The sequence below is a fragment of the Paroedura picta genome, chromosome 1 (genome assembly GCF_049243985.1).
Source record: "Paroedura picta isolate Pp20150507F chromosome 1, Ppicta_v3.0, whole genome shotgun sequence".
Lineage (NCBI taxonomy): Eukaryota > Metazoa > Chordata > Lepidosauria > Squamata > Gekkonidae > Paroedura > Paroedura picta.
The window spans coordinates 58,359,348-58,385,367 of record NC_135369.1 but is presented as its reverse complement, the minus strand read 5'-3'; the positions used below and the strand labels follow the sequence as shown (position 1 = coordinate 58,385,367).

The 26,020-nt window shown below is 43.3% G+C and overlaps 1 protein-coding gene across 2 annotated transcripts in view; it reads right to left on the bottom strand.

The window, feature by feature from the left end:
• RRP15 (ribosomal RNA processing 15 homolog) overlaps positions 1 to 13,269 on the bottom strand; it is a 36,202-nt gene extending 22,933 nt beyond the window's left edge. The window contains exons 1-4 of one of the 2 annotated variants that reach the window (XM_077339616.1): positions 13,121 to 13,269; positions 10,780 to 11,051; positions 7,290 to 7,387; positions 2,685 to 2,886 (exon numbers count right to left, since the gene is read on the bottom strand). In XM_077339616.1, coding sequence (XP_077195731.1) covers positions 2,685 to 2,886; positions 7,290 to 7,387; positions 10,780 to 11,051; positions 13,121 to 13,184 — 636 coding nt within the window. In that variant the 5' untranslated portion in view covers positions 13,185 to 13,269. The remainder of the gene's footprint in view (positions 1 to 2,684; positions 2,887 to 7,289; positions 7,388 to 10,779; positions 11,052 to 13,120) is intronic. The other variant, XM_077339623.1, reaches the window with a different exon arrangement.
• Positions 13,270 to 26,020: the final 12,751 nt, after the last annotated feature.

Genomic DNA, 26,020 nt, shown 5'->3' with positions numbered 1-26,020 from the left:
AAAAAATTCTGATCTTCAGAACTGATTTTGTGAAACCTTTGGGAATCTCACAGAAGCAGACACATCACATATTTTCTCACAAATAAAGTCAAGGAGACCATCTCAACTCTATTTCCTTTTGGTTATTTACAGTCCCGCAAAAATCCAATGCTTATATTTACTGGCACCCATTTTTCTCATCTGTTTTGCAAATAAGATACGCTGCTTGGTAAATTTATTTCTTTATACATAGATGTATTTATATCTACATCATTGCCAAGTGGAAACTATGCACATGAACTAGATAATGCACCAAATATGTCAATTCTTTTGGCAGCCAAGATCCACCTGACCACAGTGTTAGCTATGCAATATTCCCTAGTTATGTACCAACAGATCACAAAAAGCATTGTTGCTAGTGGAAAACTGCTATTACAACACCAGTTATTGTTCTTTCAGTCTTTGAAATGAAGCAAGCTGGATAGATTTAAGAAGAAATAAAACACTTGGCAACCGTCTACGTTGCTCTTATTACCCACTGAATTTTTAAAATACTTTTATCGTACACTTGCGTGAAATTCAGAGGGTTCTTCATGCCACGGAGTGTTTCAGCATGCTTCCCGAAAGAACACTAAACAAAGAACACATGACAAACTGTTGTCTCCCAACTGATTAAAGTATGTGTTCTTGCTGGCACAGGAAAGCACTTAGTTAATTCCAATGGCTTGGGGCCAACAGAAGTATTCCACCCACTACGAAGCACAAAGTTCAAGTATGAACACAAATATATGTGCATTATAAAACATGTAGCTTCTGAAAGCTTAAGTCTCAGACCCCTGATCCTGCTCCCTTTAGAAGCTGACCAATACAACATCTTTGTCCCCATATGACTTTTAAATATACTCCTCTTGAAAGGGATTAAATGTTAGCAACCAGCCTGCAACTATGCCAGAACACAGGTAATGAAAATAGCTCCACACTCGGTTTCAGTGAAAACAACATAAACAGAGTTTCATCCCAAGTCAATGCAACCAACTGTCTTCCTGGGGTCAGTCCAAATATCTATGTAGCCCAGGGTCCTATTATTGTATGGCAAGTGGCAGGTGAAGCAAAGCAAAGAATAATTACTTCACACCCCCCCCCCCCGGAGCTCCATTCTTCTATAAAGCCTAACACTCAGAGCACAAGCAGTTCTACAAGGCTGGATGAATGGCCAATCATCCATGTATCTATAATGAGAGATTTGTGAACTTGACAACAGTGAGAACCAGAACCATAAATGTCATCACTTCAAAAGAGAGGAGCCAGATAGCCAAAGGACAGGAACAGTGACGTGAAACTGGAATAACAGAATTACTTTATAACCTACCGTATTTGCCGGCGTATAAGACGACTGAGCCTCTTGTGGCGCAGAGTGGTAAGGCAGCCGTCTGAAAACTTTGCCCATGAGGCTGGGAGTTCAATCCCAGCAGCCGGCTCAAGGTTGACTCAGCCTTCCATCCTTCCGAGGTCGGTAAAATGAGTACCCAGCTTGCTGGGGGGTAAACGGTAATGACTGGGGAAGGCACTGGCAAACCACCCCGTATTGAGTCTGCCATGAAAACGCAAGAGGGCGTCACCCCAAGGGTCAGACATGACTCGGTGCTTTGCACAGGGGATACCTTTACCTTTACCTAAGACGACTGGGCGTATAAGACGACCCCCCAACATTTCATCTCAAAATACAGTACTATGGGCAGCTATGTCTATCCCAACTGAAGTGCACCCGGCGTATAGGACGACCCCCCCACTTGGAGGCATGTTTTTCAGGGGGGGAAAGTAGTCTTATACGCCAGCAAATACTGTACATCTCCCTTTCTGCCTCTCCAACTGACAGTGGACCGCAAGGATTCCTACATTAAAGGCATAGTGGCCTAGGTGGGTTATAAGCATGGAGCCTTCCTCCAGAAGAACTTCCCTTGCACTAGTGAAGTAGAGAGTGGAGAATCCAACTCAATACCCCTTATGCCAACACCATGATGGACTCTTAAGAGATTCAAGCTGCTCACAGCTGGACTATATCCAAAAATATGATATGAAGAGAAACCAAAAAAGGTAAGTACATCTAGCATGGTTGTAATATCAAATACGTGTACCATTTCTAAGGCCCACAGCAAAATCACCAGGAGTCTGCTGAAAATGGAAATCAGGTGGCAACTATATAGAGATTCTGAACCCTCATTTAACATTAATAAGAGGAAACTCCTGGAACAAAATCAAGCTATTTAATGGTATACTCTGATTTGGACAATAACTTCAGCTGCTCCAAACCTCTTAGTCGTCATTACACTGCATCACAACAGAAAGACAGCTGTACAGGTCAAATGTGGTTTGCATGAAAAATTGGCATGATTTTTCAATTCCCACTTTAAGCCAGCTCACAATATTTTTTTCAGCATGTCCAAGCATCTAAAACAATGCTTTATGTATTTATGAAGCAAGAATGTCACTTGAAATTGCTGCAGACCCAAACCTGCAGGTGTCTGATTATGTTTCTCTGCAGACTCAAGGACAGCTTGTCTGAGCCCAAAAGCTCTTGTGTGAACCAGCATCAAATGAAAGAGGCAAAGTTCTAGTTCTAATTTCAGACCAAGACAGCAAAATTACATGGATCACCATATTGTCTTTATCATGTGAGAAAAATCACTGCAAGAAATAAAACCCACCTGTTTGTTTTTCAAGGACTTCCTAATTGTGTTCTGCTCCACTTCTGTTCCTTCCATCCCTCTTAGTACATTAATAAAGTCTCTCTTTGAAACAGATGATATCAGTTTGGCCCGTTTTCTGTCGGAACTCCCTGCCTCTTTTGCCTTCTCCTCAACATTTCTTTGGTGCTTCCGGACAGCATTAAATAACTGGACCACTCCCCTGGGAATTAAGAAGAAAAGGTTAGACATCTAACTATTATCACTGAAATATTAACAAGGTAAGGCATGTCTGGGTGTTTAAAGTATATCTGCTACAGGGCATCAGACATACACTGGGGGACAGGAAAAACACAAGGCTAGTATAAAGTAAATGGCTACCACAGAAAATAGTATTCATAAACCAAAAATCTTTCTAATCAACATATTTTTCACAGATATCTGGATTTTTCATATTCCCTGAACAACTCTGGGTTGGATCCAACAATCAGCAAGCATAGATCCCCTGATGGAATTGAAATTGCCCTTCACCTCTCCTGCCGCAGTCCCAAACATAGCCTCCAGAGGACAGAGGCCTTCAGAAATAACACTGGGCATGATGTGGAAGTCTGTGCGTGTGCGTTGTGTGTGTGTGTGTGGGGGGGAAATAAATGAAGGAACACACCCTCCACAAGTTAACATAAGAAAGCAATCAGAACACAACCTTAGGATTCAACCCACCATGTACAGTTATAACCCAAACACAAGACACGTAATTATGACCACAATTTGTGAAGGCAAGACATATAATCTCTGACCCATGTAATAATGTTTACAGAACAGCTTGATGTAGTGGTTAGGAGTCAGCTTGGTGTAATAGTTATGACCATGGACTTCTAATCTAGTGAGCCAGGTTTGATTCCGCTCTCCCTCACATGCAGCCAGCTGGTTGACCTTGGGCTCACCACAGCCTCACTCCCTTCCCCAGCCTGGGAATCGCCCCCAACAGCCGCCACGCGAGGCCCGGGAGACGCCCGGCAGCCTCACTCCCTTCCCCAGCCTGGGCATCGCCCCCAACAGCCGCCACGCGAGGCCCAGGAGACGCCCGGCAGCCTCACTCCCTTCCCCAGCCTGGGCATCGCCCCCAACAGCCGCCGCGCGAGGCCCAGGAGACGCCCGGAAGCCTCACTCCCTTCCCCAGCCTGGGAATCGCCCCCAACAGCCGCCGCGCGAGGCCCGGGAGACGCCCGGCAGCCTCACTCCCTTCCCCAGCCTGGGCATCGCCCCCAACAGCCGCCGCGCGAGGCCCGGGAGACGCCCGACAGCCTTACCCCCTTCGCAAGGACGCCAATGGCCCCCAAAAGCCGCTGCCGCTGCCGCCGGAGGCCCGGGAGACGCCCGCCAGCCGTGGGGAGAAGCCCAACCGCCGCCACGCCCTGCAACGACTCTTCACCGATCTGGAGCTCCACCACCTCGACACCAGCCGCCCGGTGAGTGAGCTGGGGCCAGCAGCGCTCCGCGCGGCTGCCAGGCGCTCCCTCCGGCGAGAGGCTAGCGCCCATTGTATTTAAACATACAATGGGCTTTTTTACTAGTCTTGAATAAAACTGTATTGGTCTTAAATGTGCCACTGGACTCAAACTTTGTTCTTCTAGTTCTGCAACCCAAGATCAGAGAAGACCTAAGCTACATTATTGCCCTCTGTCCTTGGCTATTAAATGTTTTGAATGTATTAAGTATAAGTTGTTGTGGATATATTGTATTCTTACTGTTATGTTATGTGGATTTTAAAACGTTGGAAACTGTTGCGAGACGGTCCACTGAGAGGGGCAGAGTCTAAATCTCAATATAAACAAATAAAATTAATATATAAAAAGCAGCAACTGGTAGCAACTGGTCTCTTTAGTCCAGATGAATATTACATCTGCCTGCAAAGGTAGTGAAAAATGCCACCACGTCACAGCTGACATGGCAACTCTGTAGAGTTTTCAAGGCAAGAGAAATTCAGAAATGGTCTTCCATTCAAATACTAGCCAGGGTGATTCTGCTCAACTTCTGAGATCTGGCAAGACTGGACTAGCCCGGGCTAAGATAGTAATCACTATTCTCTCTTAGAAGAACGTGGAAACATTTGTGTATTTGTGTATGTGCTCAAGGTAGTGGTTTGCAAATATGTGCATATTATCTTAGATGAATGCATGAAATGCGCTTTTATTACACTATGCAGTGTCTGCCAGAAGAGGTCAAGAGGGATCCCACACTCCTATCATTCTACAAAATATGCAAAACTGTAATAATTTTCAAAAGACCAATCAGAACTGAAGTAGAATGGAACAGTCAAGGAGAAGAAACAGAATAGTATTGTAATCTACTGCAGTACTTACTGCAGCTGCCACCTGCTGTAACTGCATTGTCTTATACCTTGTAATCCACTTTCTATGTTTTTATAATATACCTTGGTCTTAGTTTATTGCCTGTCTTGTTCTCTAATTCTGCAATCCTACTCCTATTGCATTGCTCACTGACTGTTTTATGCCGCCATTATATCCTGAAAACACAGCACAAATGGAAGACTATAAAGTAAAGCAAATAAACAAAATAAAGTACAAAGATTAGGGCAGGCAAAGTTAGTGGGGGGAGTGGAGAGAAAGAAGCAGCAGAGAAGAAATGGGCAGGCAGCTGCAGCTAAATTACTCTATGAACTACACTGCTGAACTACTCTATGAAAATTTTAACTAGTCGATATCGTTCTACATGTAGTTACTACTGTGGTTCATTTGATATTACTCTGAATTATAATATACTTACCTTCTTGTAAACCACCCTGAGCCACAAGCACAATCACAGGGTGATATATAAATATAATGAATAATAAACAAACAAAAAAACAGTTTAAGCCCATTACATGCCATTCCTAACCCCTGCTGCCAACAGGAACCTCTCCCTGTCCTCCTCTAAGTGACAACCGTTCAAATACATTTTGTTTCTTTGATACTGCCTTCTTGATCTCAATCTCTCTCTATACTTGAGGCTCACAGTGGTTTACATAGAATGTAGGGATAAATGCAGTTCAACAACTTCAAACAACACAACAGTAACAGTAGACTCAGCAACCAGTAACAACAGTTCAAACACTTCAACAATTCCAACACCAATGAAGACAGCATTGTCAATTTTGATCCCATAGGTTAGTCAGTTCAAGGATCAGTTCATGGGGAGGGATTCCTGAGGGGCAGGTATTTTGATCCCAGCAGGTATTTTTGGTTTGGTCAACCTCAACCAACTGCCTGGAGGAAGAGCTCCATTTTGTAGGCCCTATGGAACTGTGGTAGTTCAGGCAGGGCCCTAATCTCTTCTGTGCTCTACCCCTAGCCTTCAAGGTATAAATATAAATAAAAAGAGAACAAACACAAATGTTCTCCATTCTTGTGTTTGGCTCTATCATACGCGAGACCCAGCTTGCTAGACGGCCTGCTTCTCCTCCCCCTTGGCACATTGGGTAGTAAATATTAGTTTCATGTGACCCAAGTGCTCCCTCTTTCACACCCAATAATTTTTTTAAAATTTTCTCTGTATGGCTAATTCAGATGTTGTTAGGGACCATTTTTGGTTCCAATAAAATTCCTTTTTATTAATTGCCTCTAAGATTTAACTGCCTCTATGATTTCTTGCCAGATGCTCTTTTCATCTGCACAGGTGGGGTATCTCACTCATTACTTCCTCTAACATTGCTTATTGGTCTCCTAGAATTGCTAATTTCCCCATCATAAATTTAAGGCGACAAATCTATTTCCAGAAGCAGTAAAGAAGGGTTGGGCGATTCAACCGCCAAAGTGGCCATTCCCACCTGCCGCAGCTAGCGCTGTGGTGCGGGCAGGGGGGGGGAGGTGCCAGCACCAGCATGCTGGTTGACACGCACACACACACGCAGAGTACTGCGCCTGCATGTGTGCGCCCACCGCCACCCGCACCTCCCTGCCCGCAGCATAGCGCTGGCTGCGATGGGCGGGAATAGCCGCTTCTGCGGTCAAATCACCCAACCCCAAGTCCCTCCAAATGACCTGTGCATGATCACATGCAGTACCAATTGTTTATGTGAACCAGCCTTTAGAAAGCCAACACAATTGTACATACTGGAAAAGCAAGTCAAGGAGTCTCCGTACCCTTCTAAGCAAAGGTCAGAAGCAATGCTTTAAAACAGCCTTTGCTGAGGTACGGATGTCAAAAGAAGCCCATGGATATAATCAAGGGAGCACATGGGCAGCTATTATACTAGAGACACACAGTTTATGCAAGATGGTAATCTGACCACAAGAACAGCAAGTTTTAGGGAATGCGTTTTAGAGAAATACAAAGGATGTGCCAAGTGATTGATCTGTATATTTTGGAAATATGGAATTAACAAAACGATCAGCTCAGGCCCAGAATCCCTGCTGGGTGAACACTTAACACGTTATACTCTCATCTAAATTTTATGCTTTCATAAGACTTCTGAAATCTTCTATTGAACTTGATACTGTACAAGGCAGAACCAAGTATAAATCACTTGACTCCCACGAGGCACTTCTTAAGCGTTCTATTTGATTAGAAGCAGATTACTCAGGCATGTCTTTAGATCTGTTTCAAAAGCACAAACACTCTTCTTACCTCGTGGCAATTCTCTGAAGGTTTCTCTCTGTTTCTCTGTCTTTGACAACATCTGGCTTCACTCTGCACATCGCTTCCCACTCCCGCTTTTTATCAAGCTGCATCATAAATATTATTATGAGAAAGAGCATTAGGCGTTTTTAAAATGCAGCACATTCATAAAGGATGTGTGGTAAGAAAGCAAAATGGATAGATCATTTAGAAATTAAGGTTAAAGATGGGGGGAATGTACCTACATTTCAAAGCATTACTCCAATACAGCTGGACAACACACCAATAAGAGTAAATTTTCACACAACAAGCTCTCCATTTGCACCACTCCTAGCGCATTAGGGCTACCAGGTCTAGATAACAGGGTGACAGGCACCCAAAATGGAATTCCAATGTTACAATTCTTTGTAACAAGTACAGAGCTTACCCTTGGGTTCAGCTACTCACCTACACAAAGAGCCCCTTGAGCAGCTTGCAAGATCCTTACTCTCTGTGGCACTTACATAGAACTGGGAGAACTTTATTCTGGCAGATTAATGTTTTTGCTTTTAACTCATCGGCAAGGTGTGTATAGTTTTATCTGGAGTACAGCCTTTTAAAAGGACAAATATATTTTACAGCAAGCTACTAGAACAAAGATCAAACATAGGCCATGTATAGTCTAGTGAATTATTCCAAGGTGGTCTCCAGCCCTGTCTAGCTACTATGACTTGCCTACAACCTCTGCCTCCCATTGGTAGCCGTGGTGAGACCTGGTATAATGACATACCCTGGCATATACATCAAGACCGTCAGCCATCATTCACTAAGGATTTAAAGGTTACCTGTTGGTGATGTGTCATACTCCTTAAATGCTCAAGAACTTTCAAAAATTAAATAAACCATTTAATCAAACGTGATTTCCAACCAATTATATGATTTTTTACATTAAGCTCAAACACAATCATGTTTTGTGTCTTCATCAACATGCTGGTTTTTATTTCATATTAAAGCTGAAGCAAAGCAGCTTTACTGGTTTCCTAAATGAACTGGATGGTGAATTAACCTGGTTCTAGCCCTCTTAAAACTGAATCTATATTACCCACACAGCCTCTTCTGTGAAGTTACGTGGAACTCTTATCTTTATAATCTAGGCAAACTGTGATGGATGCATGTGTTTATAACTACGCTTTGGCCTATGATCAAACAATCAACTTTGTTTTATTTTTCCCTCAGCATGGAACCAGAGACAAGGGAGGCTGTTTTAAATTTACCCCATGGTTAACAAAGCAGTTTATAGCGTAACAACCCACCACCAATTTGAGGTATCCCACTTGTTTATTTGAGAAAACCAGATCTCAAAATCAATCTATGATTGACAAGATTACATATTGCGGTGGACTCATCCTGAACAGTGAACACAACTACCCAAGCAGTTACCACAGTTTGATAACACAAACTGCTATTGCAACAGGATAAAGAAATCTCTATAAAATGGCAGGAATGGAATGGGATAGGCTTAAAGCTCCCACAATCTTTGGGGTTTTTTTTCATGCTTGCAGTCCACCTCTCAAGGTCCACCTTTCCCCTCATACAGATCCAGCCTAAGACAGTCTCCCCAGCAATTTTTACTTTGGAACCAAGTCTGCCAATCAAATACTGCTCTAGCTTAGATCCAAAAGTTAGTGTTTTACAAACCAGAAAAAAAAATTAGCAACAAAAGATTTCTGAATCTCCAGGCAAGGACAGTCCTTTTCAAAGTTAAAATTACCTTGCCAGCCAAAACTATGCTTTGAAAGATCAAGTGCTCGTTACAGATAAAAGATGGGGACTGGATGCACTCTGTCTAGATCCACTAAAACCAGAATCATGGTGGCTCATTTGGACTGTGGATCGGACAGTTCATATCAGACCACTCTGTTTTGTACTAGTATGGTGCATTATTTAAAAAAGAAATACAAGTATAATTTTTAGTTCATCCTATCCTAGTCATTCAAAGAAGTCAATAAAATGAGAAATAGTTGCTGCTCACCAAATACATAGGTATCTTATTCATCATTAATGGCCCTAATAAGTGTTTCTGAAAAGTCTGTTTCCCACTATTTGATAATTAGTAATGCAGGTATATCAAACATAAGCCCCCACGATGATCCAAAGGAAAGACCAAAAAAGGTCTCTTCCCCAAGGCCCACTATGTGTCATGCTGCACCTGCACTCTATGCATATAACTGGCTTATCTACAAGGCTAAGAAACCACCCACCTTGGCCAGGCCCTGATTCACCAAGTGCTTTATGCCACAGTGCCAACTACTCATGGCTTTAATTCCTGATTTGATAGCTAGCTTTTGGAAGATAGGAATGCTTCCTCTTGGGGTCGCTAGAACACAGTAAGGATAATGCATGTTGAAGAACAGATAATTTGCCATAGCCTACAGAAACAATTGCTAATGTTCCTTAATGCCCAGTTGAGGGAGAACTATTGGTTAGAGGCTGAATTCAGAAGACACACATTATTTCATTCACTCACTCATTCTTTAATTTCGAGCCCGCCACTCTCACAATTGGCTTGTGGTGGGTAACAGCACTGCCCTCAACAAAAACCCCTTTAAGACCCCCAATACAATTAACTTCAACAAGCTCTGGCAGCGATAAAAATCCCCCTCCATCCGATCCAGACCCAACCCCACTTTGGAGTTATGAGGAGTAGCCCTGTGTCCCAGCTTAGCCTGGGATCTTACTTGCTCTCGCCTCAGCCGAAGAGCTCTATCGTACAGCCCCTGCGGAACTGTGACAATTTGATGAACAATTTTAGCTAAGGCCCTGGGCTACTGCTGGATTTATCTGCCTCTCTAGCCCACTTGATTTTATTTCTCCTTGGTTTATGAAGCAGAGGTTGGTTTCACTCCTACCCCTACCACAGAACTCCTGCACAACCCACATGCACTCTAGCAACAAGAGGTTTTTTTTTAATAAACAGCACCTCAAAGGTCAACCATCAGGCTGTTTAGAGCCCTAGTAGAACTGGCATCAAGAAGGGCTCCACACACTTGAGGGAGGAGGGCAGGGTGCAATGCCTTCCTTAGGTGCAACTTTCCCCTTACATCTATGATATCAAGAGATCCCTGGTGGACTTGGCAATCTCAGTGATTTAGGGCAACCCCATAGAATTTTCAAGGAAAGAGACATTCAGACATAGTTTGCCATTGCCATGGTCTCTCATCTAAATACTAACCAGGACTGAGATCTGATGATGATGAAGAGCTGGTTTTTATACCTTGCTTTTCACTACCCAAAGAGTTTCAAAGCAGTTTACAGACACCTTTCCCTCCCCCCCCCCCCACAACAGACACCCTGTGAAGGAGGTTGGGCTGAGAGAGCTATAAGAGAACTGCTCTGTGAGAACTGTGGTTAGCCCAAGGTCACCCAACTGGGTACATGTGGAAAAGTGAGGAATCAAATTCGGTTGTCTTGAACTACACCATGCTGGCTTATAGCTGGCACAATTAGCCTATTTCCTCACCTGCCTCCTCTTTTCCAACCTTTCTTGTTTTTCTTTCTTTCGTTCCTTGTCTCGTGCTTTGTTTTTAACCAAGATGGTGTGTTGACTCTTGGGAACTGTTTTGTTAAGCACTTTAGCCATGGCATCAGCCCAGCCAGGGTTTGCTGCATCTTTGGACTCCACTGAAGTTTCATCTTTGGCATCCAGGATTGCAGACTCATCTTCATCACCTTCTAACTCTTCAACCCCAGAAGAAAAGCTGTCATCTGGAATACCTGAGCTTTGTTCAGAGCCTGAAATCAGAGAAGGGAAATCAAATTCTCTGCTATGTATAACCCATCCATTATGGGGATGAAAAAGTTGTCTCAGAGAAAAAAAGGCACTGGAGTTCAGTACTAACCACCCTATATAACTAATCCTAATCAAGAAAAGGCAGCATTTATGAGGAAGTATATTGCACATTATCTGTCCCCTGAACAATTATTCCCGAAGGCATGGGGGGGGGGGGAGGACCTTTGCTATTTATTATTCAATTAATAAAAATTTGGGTAGAGCACATATTTTTGAGAAAAAGCTTTTTTTAACTGCAATACTGACATCTAGTGTTGAAATCTCCAAGGCAACATAGGTTAAAATCAGCCAAACAGGATACATTTTGAATAAGCACACATTCATGCCAAGCTGAACACTAGTCCTGTCTGGTAACAGGACACTTGACTGACAGTTCAGTTTTGAACAGAGGCCACTGAAGGCTTAGGAGTGTAATTCTGTTTAGGATTGCACTGCAAGACTCTCAGCTACACCCTCCCACACAGAGAGAACAAAGCCTCACTTGGTTAGTTGTCTAACTCTTAAGATGTCCCTTACAGAAAAGGCTGGAATCTGTCAGGCATCTGGAGTTTGCATGACACTGTTTAAGAAGATGCCAGGTTCAGTAGTAAGAAAATCAAATACTTTTACAGCTATCATTTCCCAGACCCCAGCTGTGCAACTGAGGGGGAGTGGAAGCCACAAGATTTACATTACAGGACCACCATTCAAAATAGTAGACTCACAGCGTTAATGACCACATATGACAATGTACAAGTGATTCATATAGGAATTCTGTAATATACAAAACAATGCTAATTTGAAGAATGGTTTCCAAAGGAATCATCATTTCCACAGAACAAAGATATGAACTTCTCAATTTCTTTATTGGCAAAAGGTAACCCCCCTCCACCCACACCCACACACCTTTCTGCCCAATTAGTACTACCAGGGGGACTAACTACTAAAACAGAGCTAAAGCGACATATATAAAGCACAAGACAACAAATGAAAACAAACGATTAAAGCAGATTAAAACTATCCCTTCCTCCTGTTCCCACTGTGGGTGTTTATTTATTTATTGTATGGCATGGGCATAATGAAGCTACAAGAGCCTAGAATTGCCTAGCAGCCAGGTAAGAGATGTTTGGAGGTGGTTTGCCATTGCCTGCCTCCATATCACGACTCCTTGTGTTCCTTAGAGCCTTGTGTTCCTTAGAGTCAGTACCGGGCCGTGGCTCCCCAGCTGCTGCCTCGGGGGCTGCTCTGCCACTCTGCCGCCAGGTCACCTTTGGTAGTCTCCAGCAGCCACCATGGCTGGGGCTCCCCCTTGGCATTGCACTGCGCAGCTACTGCTGGCAGCGCCCCCCAGCAGGCAGTGGGAAGTCAGGGGCACCGGGAAAGCAAGTGGAGCAGGGGCTTAGGCGGCGGCAACGTCCCTCAGTAAAAGACTACCCCCCCCCCGGCCTTTGTCAAGCATTGACCAGTCCCCGGTGTTAAAAAGGTTGGGGATCACTGCCTCAGAGGTCTTCCCTCCAAATAGTAGCCAGGACCAACCCTGCTTAGCTTCCGAGATCTGACGACCTTGTGCTTCCCTGGGCGATCCAGGGTGCTAAAAGAACAGGAAGCAGAGGAAGGGGGGGGTCTATTAATGAGAATTGGGGCTTTTTTCAAAAAGTGGCCTTTCAGATATCCAGGCAAACTGGGAAAGGGCAGCCACGATGAAACCAAGGCCGACTAGGAAGCAGCTGAAGCGTCCTTCAGACCAGAAACCAAGCCACCGAGACCACAAACTACAGGGAGCGGGCCTGGGAAGTCTGGAAAAGACCTGCTCAAGGGGCACAAATATAGAGATTATATCAAAGGAAGACGGGGAACACGGGAGGCTGGAGGGGGGTGAGCACACGTGCCGCGCACCTTCCTCTCTGCCCCAGGCTCCGAGGGAACAGTTCCCGCAGCCTTGCCTGGCCAAGCGCCGTGTTCTTCTCCCCCACCCGTCCCCCGTCCCCGTCCCCGTCCCCGTTAGTTTCCCAGCGCCGTCAGCAACCATTACCACCGTCACTTTCCCCGGCGGCGGCGGCGGCGGCGGCGGCTTCTTCCCCACGTGAGGCCGCCATCTTGGTGACTCGGTGCGTCGGTGAAAGTGTCCGAGGTGGCCGCGCAGCCGCCAGGGCGATGCAGAAGCGTTCCGGGGACACGCAGTCGCACTGAGAAAAGGGAAGAGGCGCTGCACGGTCCGGGTTTCTCCGGGCGGCAAGGAGTCAAGCGGCCGCGGGAAGGCTGTACTCGGATACATATTATGTCTGGGAATGAATTCTGTTGAATGCCGTGGGGTTTAAGAACATTGTCCTCTGCCGAGTTTCTGTATTGTATATAGAATATAGAAGTAACGGGGTTTAGGGCGCTGGAAATTCACACAGAATTGCAGTGTACGTTCTTGAGTAAACCTGCAGAGTTACGCTCATTAGAACATGAGAGGTCCTTGCAGCTGCGGTCGATGTTCTCGGTGCTTGTTTTGCATGTTTGAATTTTTGCGCGGAAATTGTCATTTCGCCCCTTTCTTGTGTGCATTTTAGAACTTGCGGGCTCCTGTGTTCATAAGGAGATAGAGAGATCATTAAACCATAAAAACTACACACTTCCGGTTCCAAGTTAAAGATGTCGGAAAGGGGGGGGGCTGCCTGAATCTATTACTAGAAACAGAAGGACTCCCCTAACAGTAACTAATCTATTAAATAAGAAGTTTGTATGGAGAATTGGAAATAGAACGGCTCCCCGTTTCAGTATTAAATTTCTACCCCTCAGATGCCGGTGTTCAAATGACAACCAGAAGTGATACAGGCATGCTGCCTTTTTCTCCCTCTAAGTCTGGAAGATGCGGTTAGAATTTGTCTCTCTTTCCCAGAGAGCTTGATTTCTACAACCAGAAGTGCTTCTGCAAGTCGGGCTTGTGTATGGATGGAGTCTAGTGCCTGCGGTGTTGTTCATATTCACTTAGGTGTAAAACCTACGGAAGCACTTGGATGCATAGAAGGGGGCTGCAAGTGCTGAAGGACAGATATTTCCACACACCTGGGATAGCTTTCAGCTGCTGGCGGAAATAAAACCTGCAGCTTTTTGTGAAGTAATGCCTTGGTGGGAAAGGCTGGGAACTTGTTGAGTTACTGCATATAAATGTACGGTCATATTTGTCCAAATTAATTTAACATTTGCATGAAATATATTTAGAAGAGGAAGTGTGTCATTCCCAGCTGTTAATCAATATTTAACTTGCATATTTCTCCTGAGCTCTGTTGGAAACTTTTCTGGTCAATTACTGTATCAATAAACTGACTTCACATATAAATGTATTTATTTTAAAAATGCAAATTAAACACAAAGGAGATGGGGGGGCATCATGAAATCTTAAGAAAATTATTGCATGCATGTTCAGATTCCCTGTCTTGTTTTCATTAGTTTATATTTTCCTTCCAGATCAGCATCTTTTACAAAGTTTCAGGATTAGTCCGCATCACAGTGTCAATGAGAATAAGGCTCTGCCAGTTAGTGACATTAAAACCCAGAATTCTATGGCATGGTTCACAAAGACAAATTAATCTCACTGTCCATACAGGAGAATATTTATATCAAAACATATTAATGTAAATAACATTAAAGTAATTCAAGGGCAGAAAAAGATTGAGGATTTCAATATAATTTTGCTTGATTTGGCAAATTACTTAAGGAAATGTTCAGACTATAAGATATGTGAACTAGTATTGTAATGTGTGACTTGGAATTATGATGAACAGTTAAAATGTAATAGATGAAATGGACATTGTCTATAGCAGTGGTCCCCAACCTTTTTCAGGCTGGGGACCGGCAGCAGCAGGGAGGGCAATTGCCCGGCTGTGCATGCGCGGCCACGCACGCGTAATGCGTGGCACATTCGCGCATGTGCGAAAGAGCCACACATGCGTGTTTTCGGCTGCGCATGGCAAGTGCATGCATGCAGGGCCCAGCCACGCATGCGCATTGCGTGTGCATGGCCCTGCTTCCCTCTCCCCCCCTCTTAGTTTCTTACTGCGGGGGGGGCGGGGGGTGCCGCGGCCCGGTGGTTGGGGACTACCGGTCTACAGGATTCAAAAGGTTTATGAAGCTGCAGAGTTGTGCTGCGGTGAATTTTGTTTTTGGTGGGGCGTTTCTGTTTATTGTCTGTTATTTATTAATTATAATAAAAATAATAAAAGAAACAAAACATATTAATGTAAATAAGGTTTGGGTGCTTTATTCATGGTGGAGGTTGCGTGCATGGAAGAGAGCCTCATGCCATGCTCAGGATGCACTCTATGAATAGAGAACCTGCACAAAACTGCAGGCATCTTAAGAGTTACCATCTCTGTGACTTTAGAGTGGCCCCCAACCCGTCTTCCTACTATGACTGCTACCAATCTGCCGAACCCACTGGGTCCCAGTAAGAGTTGAGCTGAGGCTCTTTTATAGTTCCATCATTCTCTAATGTTATTGTTATCATGTTAAGGTTATTGTTATAATGTTATTGCTGTTATTATATGTTGTTACCATATGTTATCTATCTTTTTCCTGTTTTTTGTAAAGTTCCCTGAGCCTCCGGGAAGGGCGGTAAATACAAATATGATGTTCAACTAGAATTTGCCAGTGAAAAAGGAAGAAGGAGGAATCCAAGCTCTCCCTTTTCATGTTCTTTTTTTTGGGTTTTTTTGTAATTCCCAAGATAAAGACTGATTTTTGTTTAGAAAAATTGTAGCACCCTGGAATATGTGCAGAAGGCCTTTTTACAAAATGGAAATAAGATTCAGTTAAAAAACTAAAGTAAAAACACTATTGAGCACCTGTAGGGTATCTTTCCTCTGATGTAAATGTACTCAGCGTGCATGCCTAGCAAATTACCCCACTCTGGGATAGAAAAACAGTCACTTAACTCATGTCACAACCCTCCTCTTCTTTACTGAGAAGAAAGCCTCCTTGTGTTCAGTGGAATATATTTCCAGGTATAAATGCATAAAATTGCCACCTTTAATGAGAGATGGATTATGCTCTCCTTTGGGTTAGCTGGTCAATATGCATGACAGCTGAAAAACTAACTTTCTTGCATAACCTGCAAGAATGGCACTAGAAACCTCTTACAAAAGAATGAGGTATCATCTGGAAATGCAGCATGCAGATGTTTGTATTCACAGAGAAAGCTTTGCTGTGCACATACACTATATTACCCGTGCCAATTACTATGATCTCCCAACCCGCATATATTGTTCAAGTTATTTCATATGCATATCATGGCAGCTTCTCATACAAACTAATAGTAAAGTACATTAACTGTGCTTTTTAGCTTAACATCTTCCAATTCAACAGCCTCCACTCCCTTGAATTCTCCTAACCAGCTTCCTTTTTTGTTATAAGGGTGTGCAGGGGGAAGCTTGGATGAAAGGTATATAAAGAATTCCAGCACCATGCTAAAGGGTTTTTATTAAAAGGTTACATTCAAAATAGGTCACAAGATATCCCCCCCCCCCAAAAAAAAACACTCTTACTGGCTAAAGGCTACCACGCAAAGAAGAGCCTGGTATGTAGTTGAGCATATTCCTTAACACAAATGTATATGCCCCTTAGTCCTTCCCTATTCTTGGAGAGGGAAGGTTTTATCAGTGCCACATAAATCTTTGTCTGCTTTCTCAGGACTAGTAATCCTTTCCTCTCCACCGTGGGCAAGGGTCAGTCCTGAGTCCTGAACTTCTCTAGAGCTCTAGACTCATTCTTCCCCCTCATAGGGAGTAATCCTTCATCAAGCAAATGCATTAAGCAAATGTCAAAGAGGCCATCTTGAGGGCCAAGTAAGGACAATTAATTTTACACAAGGGGGAAACAGTTCAGTAAAACTACAACATTTGTAAGTCTGATTTGTCACTAATGGAGTAAATATAATACCAAGCCCTACTACATTGGAAAATTTCTAGGTAGTCTCCAGTATGCCTTCCATTCTTGACTAAGGTGTTACAGTAGGTTGTTGCTCCTCAGCTCCAGGTTCACAGCTTGGAAAACCACGTGGCTGCAGCGGCTCAGGGTGTGTTTGCCTAGCTTCAGCTGGTGCGTCAACTGTCTTTGTTCCTGGTTAAGTCAGATCTAGCTACAGTGATCCATGCCTTAGCTATATCTATACTGGACTAAATTCTCTACTTGGTATTACCCATGATGAGCATTCAGAAATTCTAGCTAATAAAGAATGCTGCAGCTAGACTGCTAGTCGGAAACATCTACCAAGAGCATATTTCCATAATGTTACATCAATTATACCGGTTACCAGTTAACTCACAAATCCAATTCACGGCATTGTTATCCTTTAAAGCCTTGCCTGACTTGGGATCAGGGTATTGAAAGGACTGCCTTCTCCTGTATGTTCCTACCTTGGAATTAAGGTCCCAGGGAGAAGCCCTCCTGAATGTCCCACCAATCAAAGAAGCTCTTCCGGTGGGCACATGAGAGAAGGCCTTTTCATTGGCAGCCCTGCAATTATGGAACAGCCTCATGAAGGTGCTCCAAGCCCCCGCACTGTCAGTCTTCAGTTTCCCTAGAATTGCATTTGATTTATATTGGCATCTGAAACGGGATTTTCTAAATTGTTATTGGACTTTTATTACGTTTTAAAAAGTTATTTTAATAATGTGTATTTATATATGAAGCCACCTCAAGTGCTGCAGGTGAGAAAGGCAGCTAATAAATCTTTTAAATGAAATAAACACCATGCAGATTGCACAGCTGCTGTAGACCACTTTCCATATTCCTAAGATATATTCATCTCTAGTGTAAATCTCATTATAGCATTTACACCACAGCAACACTAGCTTCATGTAAGTTTAGTTCAGTTGAAAGAATTCCACTACCAGAGCCAGCTTGGTGTGATAGTGCCAACTTCTGATCTGGTGAGTTGAGTTTGGTTCCCCACTCCCCCGCATGCAGCCAGCTGGGTGACCTTGGGCTCACTATGGCACTGATAAAAACTGTTCTGACCGAGCAAGTAATATCAGGGCTCTCTCAGCCTCACCTACCTCATAGGCAAAAGTTATTGTAAGCCCCTTTGAGACTTCTGGTAGAGAAAAAGTGGTATATAAGAAACCAACTCTTCTTCTACATAAGAAGGAACAAGATAGTGAAATAATTCCCTATTTTCTATTCAATCAGAAAACCAATAAAAAGACTGCTGAAATGTGTCCCCCATGGGAATGGTGCCGCTGGTGCAGAATTGTCCCTAGTCTAGCATCTTGTCTAACCAGTTCCTCTGAAGGGACAACAATAGGACATGGAGGTCAAGGCTTTCCCTTGATGTTGGTTCCTGGCATTGGGATTCAGAAGATTAATGCCTCTGAATGTAGAGGTTTGCGTCAGTCACCATGACTTTTGTTAGGTGCGAAGTCGTGTCCGACCCTTTGCGACCCCATGGACAATGATCCTCCAGGCCTTCCTGTCCTCTACCATTCCCTGGAGTCCATTTAAGTTTACACCTACTGCTTCGGTGACTCCATCCAGCCACCTCATTCTCTGTCGCCCCCTTCTTCTTTTGCCCTCGATCGCTCCCAGCATTAGGCTCTTCTCCAGGGAGTCCTTCCTTCTCATGAGGTGGCCAAAGTATTTGAGTTTCATCTTCAGGATCTGGCCTTCTAAGGAGCAGGCAGGGCTGATCTCCTCTAGGACTGACCGGTTTGTTCGCCTTGCAGTCTTAGGGACTCGCAAGAGTCTTCTCTAGCACCAGAGTTCAAAAGCCTCAATTCTTTGACGCTCGGCCTTCCTTATGGTCCAGCTTTCGCAGCCATACATTGCAACTGGGAAGACCATAGCCTTGACTTAACACACTTTTGTTGGCAGGGTGATCTCTCTGCTTTTTAGGATGCTGTCTAGATTTGTCATAGCTTTCCTCCCCAGGAGCAAGTGTCTTTTAATTTCTTTGCTGCAGTCCCCATCTGCAGTGATCTTGGAGCCCAGGAAAATAAAATCTGTCACTATCTCCATTTCTTCCCCATCTAGGGAATTGCCAGGAATTGAGAGGGCCAGATGCCATGATCTTTGTTTTCTTGATGTTGAGTTTCAAGCCAACTTTTGCACTCTCCTCCTTCACCCACATCAACAGGCTCTTTAGTTCCTCTTCACTTTCTGCCATTAGAGTGGTATCATCTGCATATCTGAGGTTGTTGATATTTCTCCCTGCAATCTTGATTCCAATTTGTGACTCCTCTAATCCCGCCTTTCTCATGATGTGTTCCGCATGCAAGTTAAATAGGCAAGGCGACAGTATACAGCCTTGCTGGACTCCTTTCTCAATTTTGAACCAATCAGTGATTCCATGTTCAGTTCTCACTGTTGCTTCTTGACCTACATATAAATTTCTCAAGAGACAAATAAGATGCCCTGGTATTCCCATCTCTTTAAGAACTTGCTACAATTTGTTGTGCTCCACACAATCAAAGGCTTTAGCATAGTCAATGAAGCAGAAATAGACGTTCTTCTGGTACTCTCTAGCTTTCTCCATGATCCAGCGTATGTTGGCAATTTGATCTCTAGTTCCTCTGCCTCTTCGAAATCCTGCCTGTACTTCTGGATCACCATGACTAGTATCTGCCATGAATCTATCTAATCCCATTTTAAAGCTGTTTATCCTAGTAGCCATTACTATTTCCTCTGGCAGCAAATTCTACTGTTTAATTGTGATGTAAAGCCTCTTTAAGAGACTATCCCAGTAGGCCTCAAAGCAAGTAGGAGAGCAGGAGGGACTCAGTGCTTGTCTTCTCAGTCTCCCTATACAAGTGAAGGGCCTACTGAGGAGCTGCAGAACCAGACTAGGGGCTGAACCTGCATAGAGCTTTTCCAATCCCAGGTTGATTCAGTCCCTGCCATCTACACTGAATACAATTTCAATTTTGATTTTGGGCAATTTAAATTATTCATCTGCAACAAGCAGGATTGATCTGGATTGACCCTACCTTTCCCCTGTGATATCCTGGATATAACCCCTGATATTTGAAAAATCAGCATGAGTAAGCTTGCAGCTGTATGCTTTCCCCGAAATAGCTTGCTGCTAAGCCTCCAACACTGCGGAAAAGCCCTGATTGGCCAGGGCATCAGTTCAAAGGCTTCCTTGTTCCCAGGTTGCAAGGTTTCCCTTAAGGGGAAAGCCCTAATTTCTCTTGGCAGAAGCTCCAGAAGCCCTAACTTCTCTCAGCAAAGATTTTCCCCTTTGGCTGATTCTGCACTTACTTTATTTATTCCATTGTACATCCTGCTGAATTCAGATCTATTTGAACTCAGGTCTTCCTCTACCCTCCCCCCCCCCCCACTGAAACAGAAAGGTGTTCCGCATGTGATTAGGGAAGCTCAGAAGGGGGGGGGGATCCAAGCGCAGCAGGAACTTCTTTTACTGAAGGGGAGGAGAAAGGATTAGAGACCGCAGAGGAGGGGAATAAATCCAAGAGGCAAATCCCTATACTGTGTTCCTGTTTCACTTTTTGTGGAGCTTAGGTGCTAAATTTTTCCCTGAGGATCAGACAATAAGAGCAATAACATGGAGTTTGTTACAATGTTCCCAGATCAAGTCTGAAAAATGAGCCCCTCTGCTTTCAGGATTCCTGAAGAAAAGAGAATATTATCCAGAGCCATTTTTAAACTAATTATAAGAATGGTGATAATCCCCAATGGAACCATGAATGGCTGCTTTGTTTTGTCTTCAGAAGAGGTTGTTTCTTTATAGTCTACGTAAAAGTCCATGGCATGTAGCTATGTAATGGATTCTCTCCTTTTTTTATTTGCATATGTTATCCCTTTCATTGCAAATAGGGTTTTAAATCTTACTTTAGAAACAAAAACTGCCCTGAATGGGAGTGCGTCTGAAAAGGAAGCTATCAATAACGTTAGTTATGAAAACCCGATCATAAGTGTTTTTAGTCCATTAGCCATTCCACTTTATTTATGTCCTCTTTCTGGCAGAGTTTGGAGCCAGTTATTCAAATATGAAATTTGGAAGAGGAGCAGCGGATGAGGATATAAAACACAGATACATTCTTTGTGTTAGAAAATCCTTAAAAAATTATATTTTAACCAAACTGGGCAGCCATAAATGCACATAAAATATTCACCATCATCTGTTTCTTGTTTCCCTACCCCTCACCTAGCATTATTAAATAAAAGTACTTAAAAGACATACTATAACACTGAAAATTAAGATCACCTAATTTCATATGTAAAATGAATGCAAAATGTATATTAGTGGGATGAATATAACCATGATTTATACCACTGAGTCCCACTGCAGTGGATGAATTCAGCACAGTACTGAAAGTACAGAGAACCCAGAATGGAGGAGAGAACCCAATGGATATTAGGCAGGCCTGGGACCAGCTTGGCATAGTGGGGTACAGCAGAGCAGTAGACTCAAACCGGGGAGACTTGGGATCAGCCTTAAAGCACATGACATGACCTTGGACTGTCACTCAGCTTAACCTTACAAAAATAAAATGGAGGAGGGGAGAACCATGTAGGCTGCCCCAAACTTCCCATAGGAAGGGTAAGCTAAAATTGTAATAATAAATAAAATCACACAACACAAAAGTTCTTTACCTCAGAGAAAGAGAAAGGCAAGGGACTTTTCTAGCAATCAGTTCAAAAGCCCAAATTCCAAAAGAAGCCTACAATGACCCAGCTATCCCCCACCCTCGCCTCCCCCAATTAGCTGAAGGCTGAGTGAATGAATTGGTAAAATAATATGCAGTTGCTATTTAAAAAAAAAATACTACTGATTCTTCCCTCTTTCTGTCTTTCCTGTCTCTGAAATGTTAAGCAGTGGCATGAATGATTTATGAATCTAAAACTGTTAGCTTGCTGTTGCTATTTTATCTGATAATAAAGAACATATATGTTGTGAAGTTGAGCTTGAAAGACAAAAATGTTTCTTATGACTTTCCTGGAGACTGGTGAGTGTCTCTGCTCCTGAGATTTCATGTACCTGTTTGCCATTTTTAATGCACCCCTGAAGCTACAGCTTGTTGAATATAGCAGTGGCGAGGCTGGGATTTGAAATGTCATTGCAGGAGCTGGTTTCAATGTATCACTCCTGCCATAGGTAACGCTAGATGTAGCAGACATTTCCAGAAGCTGCTACTGTTCATATTTCACAAAGCCTAAGGGCAGACAACAAAGAAAATAGGACACTGAAACTGAGTGGGGAAGGGCAGTCTCCAATATTATGTCTCTTTAAAAAATGCATGTAATTAACATGCCAGTTACTAGGCCACAGGACAGCCCCCCCCCCCGATTTGCACACATAATAGTTTGGATTATGTATGTAAATTGAGATTTTTCTTCCTTCAGAGTACAGCTTTCAGGCCTTGCCCTCCTGCTGCCCAAAAGGCCCCCTAAAATGCTGCTCTTGGGAAAGGTCCCCTTGTCCCCAAAGAACAGCACATCAGGGGGTATTTGGGACTACTGTGTGTGAGGTGAGGGAGTAAGAAAGTTGTGCTGTTTTGACAGAAATCCTTCCATGGAAATGCTCCACTGTATCCAAGCCAATAGATAGGTCCCAAGGTATCATTAGAGAGCTTAGGATACCACAACCTTGTTAAAACCTATGCAGGTAAATCTCTTCAGCAACCTTTTGGGAATGCAGGAGAAGTTGCCTTGAATTTGATTGTGGAAGTAAGTCTATGTATAGTATTTCAGTGGTACATGTGGCAGAGCAGAACAATGGTTGAGATGAGTTATTCATGGCTCCCCTTTGAGACATAGTCATTGAGGTGTAGTCTGAAACACAAATGAAAGCAAACTATGTCTGTTCACCTCTGACGACAAACACACTAGGAGCAGCAGGCATATGATTTAAAGGCTCGGTGACGTAGTCTTTACATGGCCAAGAATCCAGGACACAAGTATGAGATGCTATCAACATCCATCCTGATAATTGGGTCAAAATGGTTAATAAACAGACAGGATGATGTATTTAGGGTTAACAACCTCCAGGTGGCAGCTGGAGATTTGCTATTACAGTTCAGCCCCAGATGACCAATCAAGGCCTATTCCTCGCACGTAGGATAATGCACTTTCCATGTGCTTTGGCAGCTGGATTTTCCTGTGCAGAACAGGAAAATCTACTTCTAAAGTGCATTGAAAGTGCATTATCTATTGTGTGCAGAATAGGCCTTGATTGATCATCTGGGGCTGAATGGGTTCTCCTGGAGAAAATGGCTGCTTGGGAGGACCCTATGACATTATATCTTGCTGAGGTCCCTCCCAAATCCTATCCTCCCAAATGTTCCATTCTCTGCACTGCTTGATAGGCCTTCCAATGAGTTCAGTAGGGCGTTTTAAATGAATGGGGAAAATACAAAGTGGCTGTGGTTAGATTGTGGATTGTCACTTCCCACAGTCACCATAGAAAGGACACCTCCTTTCTTCTGGGTACACAGGGATGCTAGCCACAGGGATGCTAGCCTTTGAACTGGAATTACAGTTCAAACTACAAATGTCAGTTCTCCTGGAGAAAATGGATGCTTTGGAGGGTAGACTGTACGGCATTTTACCACACTGTGGTCCCTGACCTCCCCAGGCTCTATCCTCAAATCTCCAGAGGTTTCCCCAGGCTGTATCTGGCCACCTTACCCTCCCATCCGCTGCTGGTGGTCTGGGGGGACCTGGAAGCACTAGCACACAGTTTGAAAAACCACGGGCTACCACCGGCACAGTTGAAGTTAGATTAATATCTGCTTAAAATTCAAATTTTAAAATCAACCCATCAATTACACCAATGAATCAGATAATGAAGTTGGCAGTAATAAAAATTGCATTTGAATGACGTAGTGTTTCAGGACTGAGTTGAAAGCTAAGGCGGAACTTGGAAGTGAAGTTTATTTTTCTTTGCACAGAAGTAACTTCTAACTTCCCAACTCGTTTAGGTTGGAGACGGTGTAGATGCAATGTTTCTTGTGTACAATGCAGATTAAAATTAATGTGAAGGCAAGATCTTTGAGTCACCATCACCTAGTCCTTCTCACTGGAATGGATTCTAATTGAATGTTAAGATCAAAGTTTAAGTTTATAAGAGAGAAAAACAAGCACAGATAAATAGTTATTATCTGACGTCCTTATGAAAATTCATGACCTGCAGCTTTATCGGGGACCTTTTAAGAATTCTAATTGTGAAGTATGCAGAACTATTAAATGGCTGGAGTGCTTCAGTCTCTTGATAAGAAGCGAGTTAAATAATTGTCCTGTTTAACTTGTGCTTGTTAACCTTTAAGGTCAACTAGTTTGAACATACGTTTAATGAAATCCTGGAGCCAGAATTTATGATACTGCTACTGAATGTTAAATTGGACAATTTACATAAGCAGGACATTAACCTTCTGAGTACTAAATAGCATTTTAGCACTTAGCCGCTGGGGACAATAAGGGACATGTTCTATATATTTGTGATTAGCTTGCCTGGAAACTCTCATGATGACCAATTGGCCTACCAAGTTTAGCAGCATAATTAAATGAATGGACTCAGCCTAAGTAAATTATCACTGCTGTGTACAGTATATCATTATAGTCCTAAGGAGGAGGGGGAGGGGGAAGAAAGGATATGAATAATTTAATATTACATTACTAATTTATCAATGCTAAGTGACTGTGAGGAGAGACTCCATAATTCGTTGGTTTAAATTTGATATTTGATTTACTGGTGGTGTGATTAAACTTGTGCCTACTTAATTTCTTTATCAGAAATTTATGGCAACTCAAAATTTATGAAGGCATCCACCTCCCCCTGCACTTCCTTGCCTTTTTCCAGAAACATACTCTCCCCCCCCCGCCCCGGTTCCTACTGCTATGTGATAATGGGAAATGGCATCACCACACTTGTAATCAAGACATTTCTCACAGTGAGGTACCTCTAGTTTCTCCTGGATGGCAACTCTGATAAAAGGCAAAACCTTCGTTTCTCAAACTTGCCAAATGCAAAAGTAACTGTGAGCAGTCAAGTTTAAAAGACAGAGCCTAGCTACCATCCTACTGCATCAAGACTTGCCAGCCTCCTGTCAGGGATAGAGAATCCCCCACCCCCTGCCTCTGCTTCAGCCAGTGAGAAGACATCACTTAAAAAAAATTGCCATCTGTTATGATGTGAAGTCAGTCCTGTCTAGGAATCACCAGGCGATTCCTGGAAAGGTATGATATCTCTTCCAGGATTCCCACCCCCACCGCCCAGAAGTGATGCCATGTTATTGCCAGCAGTGCCCTCCCAATGTCCTCCTGCTTGCCGTGCTTGGCACCCTAGCCCCACTTCACATGCTTAATCAACTTGTCAAGAAAATGTAGCATAGGCCATATGACAGAAGGCTAACTTCCCTCACACGTCCATGAACGTATGTGTGCAAAGGCATTTGTAGGAAGGAACTCAAGAATGGTAACGTAACATACCTACAAACACTGACTTTAAGTCTCGTTGAGGCCAGTGAGCTCTCCTTTTGAGTAAACATGTGTGAAATTGGATTAGTGCTAAATGTTCATGTGGACTGGAACTTGATTCTTCCGCAGACAAACCTCATTATGTATCAGTAAACAAACAACAGAGAGCAAATGAATGCACAGACTGGAGGAAGGTGGGTGGGTTTACTTTCACTGGAAACAGACTTGTTCGCTCTGACGGGTGATCTTCCCTGGGAGCATGATGGGTAAGTGTGTCCCCAATTTTCCTGAACCACTTGGCAGCTTTCGATATGACACCCTTCTGAAAAGTCTGGCTGTGTTAGAAGTAATGGACAATGTGCTCTGATGGTTCTGCTCTTCTTTGATTGGCCCTTTTCCAAAATGTAGTGTTGGATACCTGCTGCTGGGCCCCAAAGAAGATAATATACTATGGAATCTACAGGATCATCCATTTATTTAACATTTTCATGAAAACACAGGAAGAGATTTTTTG